Genomic DNA, 19,758 nt, shown 5'->3' on the forward strand with positions numbered 1-19,758 from the left:
CCATATTTTCCATAGTGTTCTATTGTTTCTAATAATTGCCTTAAATTATCTCCAATGTATCTTCCATGTAAAAAACCTGTCTGATTAGAATGAATAATATCCGACAATACCTTTTTAATTCTATGCGCTATACATTTTGCTAGGATTTTTGCATCACAACACTGAAGTGTAAGGGGCCTCCAATTTTGTAAATGGACTGGATCTTTATATTTTCCACTTGTATCCTGTTTCAGTAATAATGAGATCAGACCCTCTTCTTGAGTGTCAGATAATCTACCATTTACATAGGAGTGGTTAAAACATGCTAATAACGGTCCTCTTAGTATATCAAAAAAGGTTTGGTATACCTCGATTGGTATGCCATCCAACCCTGGAGTTTTCCCGGACTTAAAGTCTTTAATTGCATCCAGAAGTTCCTCCTCTGTAATTTCACCTTCACATGAGTATTTCTGTGTGGCTGTTAATTTGACATTATCAATAGAAAAAAAATCTCTAAAATTAGCTTCAGTTAGAGGAGATGGAGGCGACTGAAAAGAAAACATATGCTAAAAATACTTTGTTTCTTCCTTCAAAATATCATTAGGTGAATTATGGGTGACTCCGTCAATTGTAACCAGTTTCATTAAGTTCTTTTTGGTAGCATTCCTATGTTGAAGATTAAAAAAGAATTTTGTGCATTTTTCCCCATATTCCATCCAGTTTGCTTTATTTTTATAATATATTACACTTGATCTTTCTTGAATAAGTTTTTCCATTTCTTTTTGTTTTTCCTCTAATTTATTCTGAGCCTCTATGTTACAGTTTTTATTGCCATCTATCTGTTCTGTTAGACTTTCTATTTCCTTTCTTAGTATAAACTCTTTTAACCTAAATTGCTTTTGTTTTCGAGATGAGTACTGAATTGCATGGCCTCTAAAGGCACATTTAAAGGTGTCCCATACAATAAGGGGATTCGCTGTACCTATGTTATGTTGGAAAAAGTCAGTTATAAATTCCTTTGTTCTAATTATAAATAAATTATCATCTAATAGGCTTTGATTAAATTTCCAATATCCTCACCCACGTGGAAATTCAGTCAGAGTAATGTATATGCCTATTATATGATGGTCCGACCGCATTCTGTCCCCTATCAACACTTTTTTTTACTTTTGGTGCCAACGAGAATGAGATAAGAAAGAAGTCAAGACGACTAGCTTGATTCAGTCTCCGCCATGTATATCTCACTAGATCAGCATATTTAAGCCTCCATATATCTACTAGTTCTAATGTATCCATGACATTCACAATTTCCTTAAGAGCATGTGGGTGATTGTTTGTGGTGTGATTTCCTTTTCGGTCCATTGAGCTATTTAAAACAGTATTATAATCCCCCACCATAATAATATTGTCTTGTTGCTTGCAGGCTTGATAATTTATTATATATATTGTCAAAGAATTGTGGATCATCATTATTTGGTCCGTAAAGGTTAATGAGCCATATCTGTTTATGGTCCAATACCATATTTAAAATAATCCATCTACCTTGCGTATCTATTTGGATAATTTGCACATTTGGATCGAAATTACTATTAATTAATATCATCACCCCTTTTGAATTTCTTTGCCCATGGGAGAAGTATATTTCCCCCCCCCCATTCTTTTTTCCACGCTACTTCATCTCGAATTGTTGAATGAGTTTCCTGTATGCAATAGATATTATATTCCTTCTCTTTGAGCCATGTAAATATTGTTCTTCTTTTGTTATTATCAGCTAAGCCATTACAATTATAACTGGCTATACTTATTTCACCATACACCATAATGAGATACAAGTTTCTAGTCTATTTATCATTATATATGTTTGTAAATTTATCAATAAAAAATAGCGTAATGATTGAGTGTCCATATAGCTGTACCGTGATATTTGCATTGCTACGGAGTAACCCTTCAATTGTTCTCCACTAATTCCCCCGCTAAAGCCCCTCCCCATCCCAAGTTGAGCCGTCATCCCAGTGATCAGCATCCCACCCACGTCCCTCCGTATCCCTAAGGCCCCGAGAGGCCAGGACCCATCCATCGATAACAGCACACAGTGCCACCCACAAAACAGAAGCAGGTTAACCGCCAAAAGCATTTCCAATGCTTTCACCTCTATATATATATACAGTGGGGAAAAAAAGTATTTAGTCAGCCACCAATTGTGCAAGTTCTCCCACTTAAAAAGATGAGAGATGCCTGTAATTTTCATCATAGGTACACGTCAACTATGACAGACAAATTGAGAAAAAAAAATCCAGAAAATCACATTGTAGGATTTTTAATGAATTTATTTGCAAATTATGGTGGAAAATAAGTATTTGGTCACCTACAAACAAGCAAGATTTCTGGCTCTCACGGACCTGTAACTTCTTCTTTAAGAGGCTCCTCTCTCCTCCCCTCGTTTCCTGTATTAATGGCACCTGTTTGAACTTGTTATCAGTATAAAATACACCTGTCCACAACCTCAAACAGTCACACTCCAAACTCCACTATGGCCAAGACCAAAGAGCTGTCAAAGGACACCAGAAACAAAATTGTAGACCTGCACCAGGCTGGGAAGACTGAATCTGCAATAGGTAAGCAGCTTGGTTTGAATAAATCAACTGTGGGAGCAATTATTAGGAAATGGAAGACATACAACACCACTGATAATCTCCCTCGATCTGGGGCTCCACGCAAGATCTCACCCCGTGGGGTCAAAATGATCACAAGAACGGTGAGCAAAAATCCCAGAACCACACGGGGGGACCTAGTGAATGACCTGCAGAGAGCTGGGACCAAAGTAACAAAGCCTACCATCAGTAACACACTACGCCGCCAGGGACTCAAATCCTGCTGTGTCCCCCTGCTTAAGCCAGTACATGTCCAGGCCCGTCTGAAGTTTGCTAGAGTGCATTTGGATGATCCAGAAGAGGATTGGGAGAATGTCATATGGTCAGATGAAACCAAAATATAACTTTTTGGTAAAAACTCAACTCGTCGTGTTTGGAGGACAAAGAATGCTGAGTTGCATCCAAAGAACACCATACCTACTGTGAAGCATGGGGGTGGAAACATCATGCTTTGGGGCTGTTTTTCTGCAAAGGGACCAGGACGACTGATCCGTGTAAAGGAAAGAATGAATGGGGCCATGTATCGTGAGATTTTGAGTGAAAACCTCCTTCCATCAGCAAGGGCATTGAAGATGAAACATGGCTGGGTCTTTCAGCATGACAATGATCCCAAACACACCGCCCGGGCAACGAAGGAGTGGCTTCGTAAGAAGCATTTCAAGGTCCTGGAGTGGCCTAGCCAGTCTCCAGATCTCAACCCCATAGAAAATCTTTGGAGGGAGTTGAAAATCCGTGTTGCCCAGCGACAGCCCCAAAACATCACTGCTCTAGAGGAGATCTGCATGGAGGAATGGGCCAAAATACCAGCAACAGTGTGTGAAAACCTTGTGAAGACTTACAGAAAACGTTTGACCTGTGTCATTGCCAACAAAGGGTATATAACAAAGTATTGAGAAACTTTTGTTATTGACCAAATACTTATTTTCCACCATCATATGCCAATAAATGCATTAAAAATCCTACAATGTGATTTTCTGGATTTTTTTTTCTCATTTTGTCTGTCATAGTTGACGTGTACCTATGATGAAAATTACAGGCCTCTCTCATCTTTTTAAGTGGGAGAACTTGCACAATTGGTGGCTGACTAAATACTTTTTTCCCCACTGTATATATATCTATATAACTATTATTATTATTTTTATTATGCATATCCTATTTTCCATCATTATAAATTAATATGCGTAATAATGTCGGCAGTTCACGCATAGGATTCTAACATATAACCAGGATTGCCATTGTATTACATTTAATTCATTGACAAGCAATTATTATCCTAGCAAATAATTCCCGCGGTCCATCCCATACCCCCCCCCCCCCAACATCCCCACCCCCCCCACAACAGATGCCAGACCAGCACACACGCACATACTCACATACTCCAACACACTCAACCCCCCTCCTCCACAATCCACCATAAAATCCGATACTCAACGGCTGTTATATCCCAGAGCCCAACTCGAGAAATAACTTGATCTACGAGTGCACATACAGTTAAAGCTGATTGAGAAAGCATGCAGATTGAGCAGAAATTGATAACAATGTGAGATTTGATTAATCTACTTAATCTATGTCAAGTCCTAGGTGATGGAGATCAGATCCACCCTCTTCACCTAAGACACAAACACTCTGATCCCCTGTTGTAACCATTTTCCCAAGCATCTCCATGCGGTCAGACCTTTGATTGTTTTGTGCCACAATGATAAACCCCCTCTCTGATTGTCCGAGTGTGACCCCCTCCCCATGGGTTACTGCAGCCAGTGTTGCCAGCACTGCCACTACCTGGGTGGGCGTACCCCACCGGAGTCAGGCTTTAAATGTTAAAGTGTAACCCGGTAAACCCGCTCCTCCCTTTAACGTAACAGTGACTCAATCACATTGTGACTTCTAGAGCCAGGGTGAATGATCAATCTATGGAGCCAGCATTATCTCAGAGTGCTGATAAGGCTGGGTAAAGTAAACAGACCTTCTGAGACCAGGCTACAGGCTCACACCTGTTTCATTGGTTAGTGTTTGATACCTAGCGTTCTATATCATGTCATGCTGGGCGGTCCCGTCTGATTAGTGGGTGATGTAGAGCTTTGAGAGCAGGCCAACACTTGTGAAGCGTGTGATGTCATTGCAACCTACTATACACCTGCTTGCCAAAGCTTTGACAAAGGTATGTGACACGACTTCCTCCGAAGCTGCCTCCTCTCCTTGTTCGGGCAGGCTTCAGCGTTCGTCGTCACCGGCCTTCTAGCCACTGCCGCATCACATCTCATCATTCCATTTGTTTTGTCTATTACACACACCTGGTTCATATCCCCTCATTAGTCCGTGTATAAGTCTTCCCTATGCCCCCTTGTCCTTTTGGGTGATTGTTTAATGTGAGGAGAGTTTTGCTCGATTGAGTATTGTATTGTATTGTGTATTTTGTATTGCCGGGGTATATTTTCCCCGTGTGCCTGTTTTGTTCCAGTGCGCCTGTTTTGCGCACTGGATTGTTTGACGCTATTCTGCGTAACTCTGTATTCCGGAATAAACTCTGTATTCTGTGATTTACCCTCCTGTTCCTGACTCCTTCAAAATCACCCATCACAGTATGATTCAGTCATAATGTGAAACCTCTCGAAATGGTGCCATAGTACAGTCAAGTTATCCTACATTTACATGACTTATTATTGATAATTTAGCAGGCACTCTTATCCAGAGCGACTTACAGTCACTTAGAGTCACTTAGAGTCACTTAGAGTCACTTAGAGTCACTTAGAGTCACTTGGAGTTATCCTTTAGGTTTCACAGGAACCATTAAGTCACACTCTTGTGCAACCTGTTTATTAAGGACCATAAACTCTCATTCATTTACTGACACCAGGTATGTATTGTGAGTTAAACACACCTTTTGAGGAACACTTTTCCAATTGAGATAACACTAGTCTTGCGTTACGTTAAGTCTCCATCAATCGATAACCGAGGCCTGGATTTAATCCGGACTGCATTAGATCCGCGTTATATAGCGCGCTTCACGTTTAAAGGTAATTTCCAATTGAGAAGAATTCTGCAGCATTTACCTTGAATGCGATCTCCGGCAAATGCGGTAACATTGCCTTTAAAAGCTGCACTGTCTACAAGGGCGATCGGATTGAATCCCGGCCTAAGATAACACTGTGTTATCCAGGATTGTGAAACAGAGGACTAATTTCAAGGGTTAGGTGGGGTGGATTTCTAATGAGATGGGACATAGCTGACAAAGCAGACAAGCTCCAACAGGATGGGGCCATGAAGCCAGTTATCCCCCATCTGCATCAGACGTCTGGGTCTGTCTGCAACCCAAACCCAAACCCCCATCAACATCTCTGTTTCCCAAGCAGGTGTGGCACCAGGAAGGATCAGGCGAGACTCTGCAGGCATCGCCTTACAACTGGATGAGCCTGGAAAACTAACATTAGCAAACCATAAAAAATCCCGTATGAGGTCTGGGTGCTGTGCCTTTGGAAAATATAGCCCACATTATGTCTCTCACCATTTGGATGAACGTTCTATTATTTTATATCCACCACAGCAAAAGGGAATATCTACTGTACATAGAGTATGGTACTTTCTCTCAGACTGTCTAAGACAGAGTTTCTCATGATTCTAACCAGAGTTATATATACAGTATATCGGAACGGTCAGACAGAAACCGCATTGGACCAACTCAATACATTCTATAACTGGTTATAACTATGCAGGCCTCCAAGAGAGGCAAAGTCCCCTAAGCAAATTGAGACTCTGCATGCAGAATTCTGCAAAAATATCCTCAGTGTACAACGAAAAACACAAAATAATGCTTGCAGAGCAGAATTAGGCCGATAACCGCTAATTATCAAAATCCAGAAAAGAGCCGTTAAATTCTATAACCACTTAAAAGGAAGCGATTCCCAAACCTTCCATAACAAAGCCATCACCTACAGAGAGATGAACCTGGAGAAGAGTCCCCTAAATAAGCTGGTCCTGGGGCTCTGTTCACAAACACAAACAGACCCCACAGAGCCCCAGGACAACAACACAATTAGAACCAACCAAATCATGAGAAAATAAAAAGAGAATTACTTGACACATTGGAAAGAATTAACAAAAAAACTGAGCAAACTAGAATGCTATTTGGCCCTAAACAGAGAGTACACAGTGGCAGAATACCTGACCACTGTGACTGACCCAAACTTAAGGAAAGCTTTGACTATGTACAGACTCAGTGAGCATACCCTTGCTATTGAGAAAGGCTGCCGTAAGCAGACCTGGCTCTCAAGAGAAGACACTGCCCACAAAATAAGGTGGAAACTGAGCTGTACTTCCTAACCTCCTGCCAAATGTATGACCATATTAGAGACACATATTTCCCTCAGATTACATAGATCTGTCACGTTCGTTAGAGTGAGTGGACCAAGGCGCAGCGTGATGAGCGAACATACTTTACTTTATTTAGAGTAAAGAACAAAAGAACAAAACGATAACGTGATGTCCAAAAGCGCAAACAAAAACCTATACAGGAACAAGATCCCACACCACACTGTGGGAAACAGGGTGACTAAGTAGACTAGAATGAGAACATAGGAACAAAACACATAGACTACACACCCTGGCTCAACATATTAGAGTCCCCAGAGCCAGGGTGTGACAGTACCCCCCCCCCCCCCCCCCCCCAAGGCGTGGACTGCGACCGCGCCAACACAAACCGAACAGGGGAGGGCTGGGTGTGCATTCCTCCTCGGAGGCGGATCCGGCTCCGGGCATGACCACCACCCCTCAACAATCCCCCCGTAGCACCCCTGGTCCGGTCTAGCCCCGCTGGCTGGAGTTGGACTGGACATCGGTGGAGCGGATTGCTTGGGCTCCGATGTGGAGCTGCTGACCGGTACCTGACCAGGTACCGGTGACCCAGGCACGGGTTGTGCCGGACTGACGACGCACACCACAGGCTTGGTGCGTGGAGCAGGAACAGGCCAGACCGGGCTGACGACGCGCACCCCTGGCTTGGTGCGTGGACCAGGAACAGGCCGGGCTGGGCTGGCGACGCGCACCCCTGGCTTGGTGCGTGGGGCAGGAACAGGCCGGACCGGGCTGACGATGCGCACCCCTGGCTTGGTGCGGGGAGCAGGAACAGGCCGGGCCGGGCTGGCGACGCGCACCCCTGGCTTGGTGCGTGGGGCAGGAACAGGCCGGACCGGGCTGACGATGCGCACCCCTGGCTTGGTGCGTGGAGCAGGAACAGGCCGGGCCGGGCTGGCGACGCGCACCCCTGGCTTGGTGCGTGGAGCAGGAACAGGCCGGGCCGGGCTGGCGACGCGCACCCCTGGCTTGGTGCGTGGAGCAGGAACAGGCCGGACCGGGCTGACGATGCGCACCCCTGGCTTGGTGCGGGGAGCAGGAACAGGCCGGGCCGGGCTGACGACGCGCACCCCTGGCTTGGTGCGAGGGGCAGGAACAAGCCGGGCCGGGCTGGCGACGCGCACCGTAGGCTTGGTGCGAGGGGCAGGAACAGGCCGGGCCGGCGACGCGCACCGTAGGCTTGGTGCGAGGGGCAGGAACAGGCCGGGCCGGGCTGGCGACGCGCACCGTAGGCTTGGTGCGAGGGGCAGGAACAGGCCGGGCCGGGCTGGCGACGCGCACCGTAGGCTTGGTGCGAGGAGCAGGAACAGGCCGGGCCGGGCTGGCGACGCGCACCGTAGGCTTGGTGCGAGGGGCAGGAACAGGCCGGGCCTGACTGGGAACACGCACTACTAACTTAGTGCGGGGAGCAGGAACGGGTCGGGCCGGACTGGGCACACGCACTACTAACTTAGTGCGGAGAGCAGGAACGGGTCGGGCCGGACTGGGAACACGCACTACTAACTTAGTGCGGGGAGCAGGAACGGGTCGGGCCGGACTGGGAACACGCACTACTAACTTAGTGCGGGGAGCAGGAACGGGTCGGGCCGGACTGGGAACACGCACTACTAACTTAGTGCGGGGAGCAGGAACGGGCCGGACCGGACTGGTGACACACACCACTTGCTTGGTGTGAGGAGCGGGACTAGGTTTCTTCATAACCCTCTGCTCCCTCAGCTGCCTACTCAGTTCCTCTCGCCTTGCCTCTACTCTCTCCTTCTCCCTTCTAGCATCCAGTAGCTCCTCCCTCTGACCCACTAACTCCTGCTCTCTCCTTACCAATAGCCCCCTTAACCTGGTGGCCTCCTCTCCTAACCTCCCAATATGCCCTGTAGCTGCCTCCTGCTGCCCCGTCGCCCATGCCGTGTGGCCCCCCCTAAAAATGTTTTGGGGTTGCCTCTCGTCCGTCCGACGACGACACTGTTGACGCCGTTGCTCCTCTCTCTGGCGCGCCTCCACCGTCTCTTCCCACGGACGCCGATCCATCCCGGCCTGGATCTCCTCCCAAGTCCAGGACCCTTTCCCGTCCAATATCTGCTCCCATGTCCAGGCTGCCTGCTCCTGGACACGCTGCTTGGTCCTGTTATGGTGGGATCTTCTGTCACGTTCGTTAGAGTGAGTGGACCAAGGCGCAGCGTGATGAGCGAACATACTTTACTTTATTTAGAGTAACACGAACAAAACAACAAAACGATAACGTGACGTCCAAAAGCGCAAACACAAACCTATACAGGAACAAGATCCCACACCACACTGTGGGAAACAGGCTGACTAAGTATGGTTCCCAATCAGAGACAACAAGCAACAGCTGATTCACGTTGCCTCTGATTGAGAACCACACTGGCCAACATAGAAACACAATAGACTAGAATGAGAACATAGGAACAAAACACATAGACTCTACACACCCTGGCTCAACATATTAGAGTCCCCAGAGCCAGGGTGTGACAAGATCCACAAAGAATTTAAAAACAAACCCAATTTTGATAAACTCCCTTATCTACTGGGTGAAATACCACAGTGTGCCATCACAGCAGCAAGATTTGTAACCTGTTGCCACAAGAAAAGGGCAACCAGTGAAGAACAAACACCATTGTAAATACAACCCATATTTATGTTTATTTATTTTCCCATTTGTACTTTAACTATTTGCACATCGTTACAACACTGTATATAGACATAATATGACATTTGAAATGTCTTTATTCTTTTGAGTCTAATGTTTACTGTTAATATTTATTGTTTATTTCACTTTTGTTTACTATCTACTTCACTTGCTTTGGCAATGTTAACATACGTTTCCCATGCCAATAAAGCCCTTGAATTGAAATTGAATTGAATTGAATTGAATTGAGAGAGAGAGAGAGAGAGAGAGAGAGAGAGAGAGAGAGAGAGAGAGAGAGAGAGAGAGAGAGAGAGAGAGAGAGAGAATGAATCCCCTGAGTATGAATGGGGCAGTATCAACTTACTGCCAAGCGAATGGCATCTGAGAAAACAGCATGTAGGTATTTTCCCTTGTTGGGAGCCAGCAGCTTTATTGTACATATCACAGGGGGGTTTTCCTTGATATATTTACAAGATTAGAGTTGTCTTTGTTCCTGCATGTCTACCCAGGGGCCAGGCTAATTGTTATTTTGTTTAGCTTGTCTGAAACTCATATCCTCAGATAGGTGGAGGACAATCAAATCAAATGAAAAATCGAATCAAATGTTATTGGTCACATGTTTCGTAAACAACAGGTGTAGACTAACAGTGAAATGCTGACTCACGGGCCCTTCCCAACAATGCAGAGAGAAAGAAAATAGAGAAATTATAGAAAAGTAAAACATGTAATAATAGATACACAATGAGTAACGATAACTTGGCTATATACACGGGGTACAAGTACCGAGTCGATGTGCAGGGGTACGAGGTAGTTGAGGTAGATATGTACATATAGGTAGGAATAAAGTGACTAGGCAACTGGATAGATAACAAGCAATAGCAGCAGCGTATGTGATGAGTCAAAAAATGTAGTGCAGAAACCGTCAATGCAGATAGTCCGGGTAGCTATTTGGTTAACTATTTGACTAACTATTAAGCAGTCTTATGGCTTGGGGTTAGAAACTGTTCAGGTTCCTGTTGGTTCCAGACTTGGTGCATCGGTATCGCTTGCCTTGCGGGAGCAGAGAGAACATAGTGATAGATCAATAGTGATGTGGACACAGAGTCATCTGAAGCTCTCGACCCGCTCCACTACAGCCCTGTCGATGTGAATGGGTGCGTTCTAGGCCCTCTGTTTCCTGTAGTCCACGATCAGCTCCTTTGCCTTGCTGACGTTGAGGGAGAGGTTGTTGTCCCGGCACCACACTGCCAGTTCTCTGACCTCCTCCCTATAGGCTGTCTCATCGTCGTCAGTGATCAGGCCTACCACCGTTGTGTCGTCAGCAAACTTAACGATGGTGTTGGAGTCGTGCGCAGCCACTCAGTCGTAGGTGAACAGGGAGTACAGGAGGGGACTAAGCACGCACCCCTCTGATGGGTTCCGTGTTGCGGGTCAGCGTGGCGTATGTGTTGTCCATGTCCGGTTCCTTACATAACCTCAACTAATAAGGGGTTTAAGGCGTCCCAGCCAAAACAGTTCGGAACATTTTGTGCATACACTGATTTACAAAACATTAAGAACACCTGCTCTTTCCATGACATATACTGACCAGGTGAAGATCTCCTCGACAAAAACCTCAAAATGAATGACCAATGTCTTGCGTTATCTTAGATTAATTCTGACTATTTTGAGGAAGCGTAAACTGGATATGGTGTCCAAAAATGGACAAACAGCACTATTTCCAAGCGAAGGTCTTTTAAGGGAGTATGCAGCACACTTGTTCGGGTTTGCCGAGGTCGGCTAGGCGCCAGGCGAACTGAAGCATGCTGACACCTTTACCCAGTCTACTCTGTTTCATGGCCATTCTCCTTCTTTTCACATTTTGAAGAAGCTTCTATTTTGGGTTCTGATAGGGTAAGACAGTTGATCTAAGCTCATGAGACATTTATAAGATACATTCTTCAAGAATCAATAGCTTTAGCCTATGTAATTCATTTTCAAGTCCAAAAATGCATGTGCCTATTCTGGATTGTGCCTTGTGGTTTGTGATGCAAACTGGCAGGAACATGAGCTGTCACAACTTGAAATAAAAAATGATATGTGATTCCAGGTGTTCTCAGTAACAGACAATGACTAACCCCTGCTAATCATCAGAATCACCCATCCTTCATTTCTCAAGAAGAATGTATGCCGGTGAGGAAATTGAGAAACACCTTGTGTAGGGAGTAGAACATACAGTTGAAGTCGGAAGTTCACATACACTTAGGTTGGAGTCATTAAAACTCGTTTTTCAACCACTCCATACATTTCTTGTTAACAAACTCTAGTTTTGGCAAGTCGGTTAGGACATCTACTTTGCGCATGACACAAGTACTTTTTCCAACAATTGTTTACAGACAGATTATTTCACTTATAATTCACTGTATCATAATTCCAGTGGTCAGAAGTTTACATACACTAAGTTGACTGTGTCTTCAAACAGCTTGGAACATTTCAGAAAATGATGTCATGGCTTTTGAAGCTTCTGATATGCTAATTGACATAATTTGAGTCAATTGGAGGTGTACCTGTGGATGTATTTCAAGGCTTACCTTCAAACTCAGTGCCTCTTTGCTTGACATCATGGGAAAATCTAAATAAATCAGCCAAGACGTCAGAAAAAAAATGGACAACCTCCACAAGTCTGGTTCATCGTTGGGAGCAATTTCCAAACGCCTGAAGGTTCCATGTTCATCTGTACAAACAATAGTACGCAAGTATAAACACCATGGGACCACGCAGCCGTCATACCGCTCAGGAAGGTGACGCGTTCTGTCTCCTAGTGATGAACGTACTTTGGTAAAAAAAAAGTGCAAATCAATCCCAGAACAACAGCAAAGGACCTTGTAAAGATGCTGGAGGAAACAGGTACAAAAGTATCTATATCCACAGTAAAACGAGTCCTATATCGACATAACCTGAAAGGCCGCTCAGCAAGGAAGAAGCCACTGCTCCAAAACCGCCATAAAATAGCCAGACTACAGTTTGCAACTGCACATGGGGACAAAGATCGTACTTTTTGGAGAAATGTCCTCTGGTCTGATGAAACAAAAATAGAACTGTTTGGTCATAATGACCATCGTTATGTTTGGAGGAAAAAGGGGTGGCTTGCAAGCCGAAGAACACATTTACATTTTAGTCATTTAGCAGACGCTCTTATCCAGAGCGACTTACAGTTAGTGATACATTTTCATACTGGCCCCCAGTGGGAAACAAACCCACAACCCTGGTGTTGCAAGCGCCATGCTCTACCAACTGAGCTACATCCCAACCGTGAAGCATGGGGGTGGCAGCATCATGCTGTGGGGGTGCTTTGCTGCAGGAGCGACTGGTGCACTTCACAAAATAGATGGCATCATGAGGAAGGAAAATTATGTAAAGATATTGAAGCAAGATCTCAAGACATCAGTCAGGAAGTTAAAGCTTGGTCGCAAATGGGTCTTCCAAATGGACAATGACCCCAAGCATACTTCCAAAGTTGTGGCAAAATGGCTTAAGGACAACAAAGTCAAGGTATTGGAGTGGCCATCACAAAGCCCTGACCTCAATCCTATAAAAAAATTTGTGGGCAGAACTGAAAAAGCGTGTGCGATCAAGGAGGCCTACAAACTTGACTCAGTTACACCAGCTCATTGTGGGAAGCTTCTGGAAGGCTACCCGAAACATTTGACCCAAGTTAAACAATTTAAAGGCAATGCTACCAAATACTAATTGAGTGTATGTAAACTTCTGACCCACTGGGAATGTGATGAAATAAATAAAAGCTTAAATAAATCATTCTCTCTACTATTATTCTGACATTTCACATTCTTAAAATAAAGTGGTGATCCTAACTGACCTAAAACAGGGAATTTGTATTAGGATTAAATGTCAGGAATTGTGAAAATCTGAGTTTAAATGTATTTGGCTAAGGTGTATGTAAACTTCCGACTTCAACAGTACATACATGAATAACGCATTACAGTTGACACACGTGGTTCATATTATATATAACCATATTTGGGTCCAGAATTGATCACAAATAAATACAATCAGACAATATTTCTGAGCACCATCATTCTGTTTTATCAGTCCATAATTACTTGATTGATTACTTATTCTGTGACATTACAATTAAAGAGATGAAAATCTCAAATTACCGAGGGATTTTGACAGGAATAGCTACAAACTGAGGCAAACAAAAATTCACATTTGAAATTACAGTATATTATAGAATTTCAAGCCAGACAAAGGACAAAGGATTCTATGAAAAGTGCTTTTGGTGCATAGAGGAGAGAGGGAGGGAACTTGGAAAGAGAGGAGTGTTTAGGAGGAGGGACTGTGGGGGCCAGCAGGGTTATAAAGTTTGAGCGGCTTCCTCTCTGCCCATGCTCTGTGTGTCTGTGTGCTCCTGTTTCTGCCGGCCCACTCTCAACTCTCTTTGCCTCTCTCAATCTCACTTAATCTAACGAAAATGAGTGTCAAACGAAGCAGCGTCAGGGGACCTAGTAGTGGGTACAGCCACTCCATCACGCGCAGCTCTATTGCTCCTGCCTACCGGGCTGCCAGCACCTATGGTGGGGCTGGGGGACAGGGGACCCGAATCTCCTCTGTGTCCTACTCGGGTGTGCGAAGTGGGATGGGAGAGATGGGAGGCTCCGGGGGCTCCATGTCCAGCAGCTTCCAGGTGAGCGCCAGCGGGGACACCGCTCACATCATGGGCAATGAGAAGTTTGCCATGCAGAACCTCAACGACCGTCTGGCCTCCTACCTGGAGATGGTGAGGAACCTGGAGCAGGCCAACGGCAAGCTGGAGCTGAAGATCAGGGAGGCCATGGAGAAGAGAGGCCCAGACGTCAACGACTACAGTCGTTACAACGCCATCTTGGATGACCTGAGGAAGAAGGTGAGAGGCCATGGGGAGGAAGGAGTACTATTGGCTAATATGAGATGCTGGACAAATCTACACCATAGAGTTTTAGGGAAGTAATATATCTTTCAAATGCAAGTTCACTGTCCTAGAATGGCTGACCCAACAGAAGAGAGTAACAGAGGGACAGAGAGTAGTTTGGGAGTGAAAGAGGAAACACAGTGGCCCTACTATATCCTTGTCAGGTTATTGACCTGGGTAGTAAAGACCCAGTGTAGCTGGTTTGTCCATTAGAGCCGTGCTGATTAGTGATGGCAAGGTGCCAGCATCCCCAGGCAGAAGGTCAAGAGGCAGACAGAAAGCAATAAGAAGGGGAATTCCAAGGTGTTCTGCCAGCTGACCTTTGACATGGCCAGAGTTCCAGGTCCAGCTAGCATTCTCAGGGGTAATGGATGTGTTTATTTAACTTCCTACTTATCAGTTAGCTGTGTAACATCTGTGGGACACAAAGATGGTTAGCAATGAAATGATTATACAGTACCATTTCAAATGATGATCTACAATATAACCATCAACAGCACAAGTTTAACCATGAAAGCAGGGAGAGTTGTTACAGTTGTAGATAAAGTTAAAAAGGTTATTTTGATATTGTCTCTCAGCTATGGTAAGTGTGTAGCAGTATATTCAATGAGAAAACACCACCATAGACTACAGATGAGAGAAAGTTGAACTCCTTACACAGACCCACATACTCACTGGTCAATTCAACGTCTAATCCACGTTGGTTCAATGTAAGTGGGCAAAAAACATTGATTCAACCAGTGTGTGGCCAGTGGGTCTTTTATGGTGTGGTTCTTTCTTACTCATACCTTACACAAGGCTACTATTTCATGGTGTGGTCCTTACTTTGATGGTGGAGTATGGTAAATGAGTTTGGGAGTCAATGTGCTATGTCATTAAAAAGTAGTCCATCTAACCAGGTCATTCCATTCCAATTCCTCTGATAGTGTTCCATGTATATATATATATATATATATACACAGTACTGAATTATTGACATATGGGTTTGTAATGCCTTTATGTGTGTATACTGTGGGGCAACCAAGGATATTCCGTGAGTCATTCAACTGGAACTGTTCAGAGCTGCTGATAATTTGGAAGAGGCTAATTATCTGGGGTGGAAAATACTGTTAGACATCTAGTAAACAGTCATCATTATTAGCCTACTGCATCTGCAACAAGTTACTGTTGTACTTTAAACCATACAGTAAATACTGCCTGATAATAAATTATATTTTTAAATAAAAAAACATATCTGAAAAACTCTTTCCATTGGATTCTGGAACATTCCAGTCACGCTTCTGTGGTTTGGCCGTTGCCGTAGCACTTGGCCGTCAAACTGCCCAAAGTGACAGAGTAACTATGCAAAATAGGGAGATTAGATGCCAGATACCAATAGCGAGAGACAAAATGCAAATATATCACAAGACTATCATTACAGAATTTCTGTTGCAAGCTGATTAAACTCCATTCCATGATGAATTAAGTTTCTGATGAACTCCACCAACAGAGTGGAGCAGAGACCAGGCTTTGTGGAATTCAGCTCAGACTACATCGATTCGCCCAAGATCAATACCTTAAAAACATTTTATTACAAAACCTTTACCTTGTTCCTATGTTTGTCCTCTGTAAATGCATGACTTTCTTTGTTTAATAAACGTTAATCAAATACAACCACCGACTGTTTGCTCATTGCTGTCTCACTAAGATGGCAAATCAGCTCAAATGCGCATGTGCCAATTGAATCTCAACAAGGAAACAGTCAGTGGTTGTATTTGATTAGCTTTTATTGAAAAAGTATGGATTTCAGCAAACAAAGAAAGTAATGCATTTACAGAGGACACACATGGGTACAAGGTAAGCATTTCATCGTTTTAATTAAGAATTGACTATGGGCGAATCGATGTAGTCGGAGATGAATTCCACAAAGCCTGGTTTCTGCTCCACTCAGTTGGTGGATTTAATCAGAAACAGAGTTTAGTCAGCTATCTTATTGCTTCACTTTGTCCCTTTGAAAAAAATTCCGAACAAGGACATTGAACTTAACCTTGAAAATGAGAAAAACTAATTGTAAACTGAACATGAGTTGTGTAAATATTTGTTTAATCTGCTGCTCTTGCTATTGCTCGCATTATGAAGCCTTACATACAGGTTTAGGGGAGGAAGGCCTAGGGAGTTAAGCTGATGCTTTACCAACAGCCCATGGTGTCTAATCGACCCCCAACTCCATACATTAAAGTCACAACAGGTTTCTTTTTCTTTGTCGTGATACCAGGATGTGATTGCTATTTCAAATGTTCCTCCTTTACATAAACAAGGCTTCTCACGCCAGGAACAACAGGAAATCCAACCCAGTAACCACCCCTTCCCCTCCCCATCACACACACACACACACACACACACACACACACACACACACACACACACACACACACACACACACACACACACACACACACACACACACACACACACACACACACACACACACACCCCAACCGGCCACCTGATGCAAATCAGCTGCCTCCATCCTGACATGTATTCCACTGCACTTACAGCTTGGCTGTTTGTTAATGATTGCCTCCCGAACTTTGTAACCCGCATCCATCCATCCTCACCCTTATCTACTGTACCATGGAGAGCAAACACTGCGGCTGTGGGGCAGCTGGCCTCCGCTGCTCCTGGCTGCCACTGTCACCAGCCTTCTCACTTTCATACCAATTACACAAAAGTACAGTATTGAAACGGCAAAAAAAAAAAAATTTAATCGTGTGTTGACTTTAACTTCTTTTGTCCTTGTCATTGGCAGGTGTTCGATGCCACAACAGACAACGCCCGTATGTGTCTTCAGATCGACAATGCCCGCTTAGCTGCAGATGACTTCAGGGTGAAGTAAGTCAAGCTAGGCAAGGCACTAAACAAGCAGACAGTTGCTGACACACCTTAATTAACGGTAACTAAACAAACACTGTTGATGTGCCACATTATCTGCATCCCCTCCGTGCTATACAGTCTATGCTTTAAAAGGTCCAAAGCAGCCGTTTTTATCTCAATATCAAATCATTTCTGGGTAACACTTTTAAGTACCTTACTGTGATTGTTTTCAATTAAAACGTTCAACTGAAACAAAAATAGATTCTTAGCAAAGAGACATTTCTCAATAAATAATTTAGCTAGGATTTTCTGGCAGTGGTCTGAGTGGGGAGGGGAAAACTGACAACTACCTGTTTTTGACAGAGAGGTTTGGAACTCTCTTTCTTATTGGTCTATTAACCAATTTACCGTCTGGTGATATCACCAGGCAGGCAAAACTCCATTCCACCAAAACAGGCTGAAATTTCAGTATGGAAGTATATATAAAACAAAACACAGGAAAATCATGTTTTTGACTGCACTTAGCCTTTAAACTGACACTTTTGAGAATATTTCACCATAGCTCTCCAGGGCATTGTATCTGATGCTGTTTGCTGTGTGTTGCAGGTTTGAGTCTGAGCTGTCCATTCGCCAGTCTGTGGAGGCTGACATCGTTGGCCTGAGGAAGGTCATAGATGACACCAACATGGGCCGCATGAACCTGGAGAGCGAGATCGAAGCTCTGAAGGAGGAGCTCATCTTCCTGAAGAAGAACCATGACAGCGTAAGCTCACCATGGCCCAACCCCCCCTTTCAACCACCAAACCACTATAGTACACAACCCCACCCCTCTTGTACCACCAAACAAATATTTACCATCTCCCTTGTCATTACAATGGCTTAGCAAGAGCAAGACCTAGCATGCCAACATCGGAGACAGAGTCAACCATACTGTATAAACAGGGGGTGTTTCGTGTGAGAACTTTTAGATTTAGCAGGGGTGCGGTGGGTGCGGCATACCCATTGGACGCACCCAGGGGGCCCCTTGAGTACCCAAACAAACAGCCTAAATACAGATGCTGACTTCACTCTTGAAAACATATTGCTTAATGAATGTTAATGTTGTTGTCATTCTACCCCAACAGGAGGTGATGGAGATGCGTAACATGATATCCCAGTCTGGAGTGCAGGTGGACGTGGACGCTCCTAAGGGCCAGGACCTGGCCGCCATCATGGCTGAGGTCCGGGCCAAGTACGAGAAGGAGGCCCTGAAGAACCAAGAGGAGCTCAAAGCATGGCATGAAACACGGGTAACACTTACCAGCTTATTATTTTACCCCACTGATGACTTCACAGTGAAACCATCACAGAAACTCTTACTTAACCAATGATTTTTAAACGGACATCTGTATCACCTCTATGTCCCTTCCAGATCACAGAGGTGCAGTCCGTGGTGTCACAGAACACAGAGGCCCTCCAGGGCGCACACACAGAGATCAATGACCTCCGCAGACAGCTACAGACACTGGAGATCGAGCTGGACTCACAGAAGAGCTTGGTAAGATCCCTCAACAATACTATATTCACCAAGCCAGTGTGTACAAAATACATCATGGCATCAATGCTATTGGGTAAAGGAAAACTCCACCCAAAAACGATATTTTGGTATTTGTTTAAGTAGACCATTGTTGATATAGTCCAAAAATGTTTTACATGTCAGCCGTATTTCTGTATTTTGAAAGTGATATATCTTGAAAACTTCATTGCTGACATGCAACACATTTTGGGACAATGGACTAATGAAACAAATACCAAAAGGTCGTTTTTGGGTGGTGTATTCCTTTAAGTTCATGTTAATTTACAAGGCCAAACACCAAGGCCAACCACCAAGGCCAACCACCAAGGCCAACTGACTGTCTTTACTCTTCCTCTCTAACAGAAAGGATCCATGGAGGGAACGCTGCGAGACACAGAGATGCGCTACAACATGGAGATGGAATCCTTGAACAAGATCCTCATGGGTCTGGAGTCTGAGCTGACTAACCTCCGCTCCAACATCCAGCAGCAGACGCAGGAGTACGAGCACCTGCTCAACATCAAGATGAAGCTGGAGGCGGAGATCGCCACATACAGGAGACTGCTGGACGGAGGAGACTTCAAGTGAGTAACACAGACGGAGAGAGAGCCTTAATTGGTGTTGCATGCATAATTACTAAAATTAAGCAGACTTGAGAAAGAGAAGGAACATGAGGTTTGTAGCTGGCCAAGAGCCTACTGTGGCAAATAGTAATCTAAAGGCCATTTTCTATCTTGGAGGCAAAAGTAGCCATTGTATAAATATTTTTATGTTGACTGAT

General features: G+C 44.4%; 1 protein-coding gene across 1 annotated transcript in view; it reads left to right on the top strand.

Annotated features, from left to right (window-relative positions):
- Positions 1 to 14,004: 14,004 nt before the first annotated feature.
- Positions 14,005 to 19,758, top strand: part of LOC311148174 (uncharacterized protein) — a 10,325-nt gene continuing 4,571 nt past the window's right edge. The window contains exons 1-6 of the mRNA XM_084185060.1: positions 14,005 to 14,524; positions 17,358 to 17,440; positions 18,029 to 18,185; positions 18,547 to 18,711; positions 18,834 to 18,959; positions 19,341 to 19,561. Coding sequence (XP_084041186.1) covers positions 14,093 to 14,524; positions 17,358 to 17,440; positions 18,029 to 18,185; positions 18,547 to 18,711; positions 18,834 to 18,959; positions 19,341 to 19,561 — 1,184 coding nt within the window. The 5' untranslated portion in view covers positions 14,005 to 14,092. The remainder of the gene's footprint in view (positions 14,525 to 17,357; positions 17,441 to 18,028; positions 18,186 to 18,546; positions 18,712 to 18,833; positions 18,960 to 19,340; positions 19,562 to 19,758) is intronic.

This window comes from Coregonus lavaretus, assembly GCF_964263955.1.
Source record: "Coregonus lavaretus genome assembly, chromosome: 20".
In the NCBI taxonomy this organism is placed as follows: domain Eukaryota; kingdom Metazoa; phylum Chordata; class Actinopteri; order Salmoniformes; family Salmonidae; genus Coregonus; species Coregonus lavaretus.